This window comes from Cyprinodon variegatus, unplaced genomic scaffold (assembly GCF_000732505.1).
Source record: "Cyprinodon variegatus isolate N-32 unplaced genomic scaffold, C_variegatus-1.0 Scaffold3459, whole genome shotgun sequence".
Taxonomy (NCBI): Eukaryota; Metazoa; Chordata; class Actinopteri; order Cyprinodontiformes; family Cyprinodontidae; genus Cyprinodon; species Cyprinodon variegatus.
In genome coordinates this window covers 3,820-5,495 of record NW_015153912.1, presented here as the reverse complement: position 1 = coordinate 5,495, position 1,676 = coordinate 3,820, and the positions used below count along the sequence as shown (strand labels likewise).

At 47.2% G+C, this 1,676-nt stretch overlaps 1 protein-coding gene across 1 annotated transcript in view; it reads left to right on the top strand.

The window, feature by feature from the left end:
* Window positions 1-759, top strand: part of LOC107081221 (plasma membrane calcium-transporting ATPase 2-like) — a gene marked incomplete at both ends in the record, with an annotated part of 2,117 nt that extends 1,358 nt beyond the window's left edge. The window contains one exon of the mRNA XM_015369423.1: window positions 545-759. Coding sequence (XP_015224909.1) covers window positions 545-759 — 215 coding nt within the window. The remainder of the gene's footprint in view (window positions 1-544) is intronic.
* Window positions 760-1,676: the final 917 nt, after the last annotated feature.

The following is a 1,676-nucleotide window of genomic DNA, read 5'->3' as shown; positions in this document are numbered from 1 at the left end:
TATAGATATAAAAGTTGGTCTGACCTTATTTCAATGAGGAAAGTCATTGAACAGCAGCGTCTCCTGCAGGCTGGAGAGCAGCTGCTGCGCCGTCAGACCTCTCATGTTGCTTCCCTCTGCACAGAAGAGGGCTTAGAGCCATGAATGCGCTCCTCTATTCTCGCCTGTTTGTTTGGAACCCAGAGAGCGAATCTGGAGGGACCGAGTGAGACGCAGCATCTTTCTGTACCTTTAAACTCAGCTGTTCCTGCACACATCAAAGCAAATGTTCCCACTCAGAGCTGCAGAATTTAAACATGTCTGCAGGTCTCCTTCCTGCTGCACAGCACCTTCCTTTACAGCAGGTTTCTGCTGCAGCTCAGACAGGTTTCATCCATCAGATCTGGGTGTTCAGTTACAGCTTACTGATGTTTCTACTCCTCTGTGATGGAAAAAAAACACAGCAAGGAGAAGATTGCTCCACACAAACGTCCCTGTTTCTGTCATTGAAGGGGTATCTTAACTTCCCGCATTGATCCTTGCCTCCTCCTCTGTCCCCTCTCAGGGAATCGCAGGCACTGACGTGGCTAAAGAGGCGTCTGACATCATCCTCACTGATGATAACTTCACCAGCATCGTCAAGGCCGTCATGTGGGGGAGGAACGTCTATGACAGCATCTCCAAGTTCCTCCAGTTCCAGCTGACCGTCAACGTGGTGGCGGTGATCGTGGCGTTCACCGGCGCCTGCATCACCCAGGTAACTGCTCCCCGTTCCTCCAGGCGAGAGTTTAGTTTTAAACTCTTAATAAGAGTGAAAACCTCCTGAACTTCGTTTCTATGATGTTTCAGTTTTGCGCTTCAGTCCGTTTGTCAGCAGGGATTTCAGTCGGTTAAACAGATGCTCTATCATCACATGTCCGTTTTAATAAACCAGTGTTATTTCCTGGGGAAACAGCTTGTGACAAACTGACTGAAGCGATGATGGCGGTTGATTCTGGTCTCTGCTGTCAGGAGGTGAGCCGACACCTTTTATTCTTTCAATGAGGAAACTGAACTCCTGAACCGATGCGGAGCAGAAAATCTCTGGGTTGTGTGTTAATTAAAAAGCTCACAGCTGGCAGCAGAGATAACTAACCGCTCTCCAGCGCGGAGAACATAAACCAGGCTAAGATTCAGCCTGAAACCATGGCAACACGTCACGTTAAAGTTCCTGAAATATAACAGGAACTCAGCAGGTCCGCAAGCTCGGTTTTCCCCCAATCATCATCATCATCAACAGCAGCTTGGTGCGTGTCGGGCCACCGGCATGTTGACACACATCATTAAAGATGGTCTCTGCCTTTGTTGTACCAACAGGAACCGGCTGGGGGGCTTCAAGGGTCTGATTGGGGGGGGTTAATGAGGGCTACATGATGAGATGTTAGACTGAAACGTCAGGATGCACGGCAGCTATTAGCAGCTATGCAGGCATCTCGAACAGGGATGCCGTTTAGAGGATGATGGGGTAGAATTTTTCACTGTAGGGGGGGAATGGTATGATTGTGCAAGGGGGGGGTGCTAATATAGTACACAAACCAGTTTAAAGGAAAAGTCTAGTTAACAAGGAATATTCAGTGGATCATTATTTATACCTAAAACTAATACATTTGTGGTGATTTAATGAATTAAGTGTTAATCAGTAAAAAAATAAAAATAGT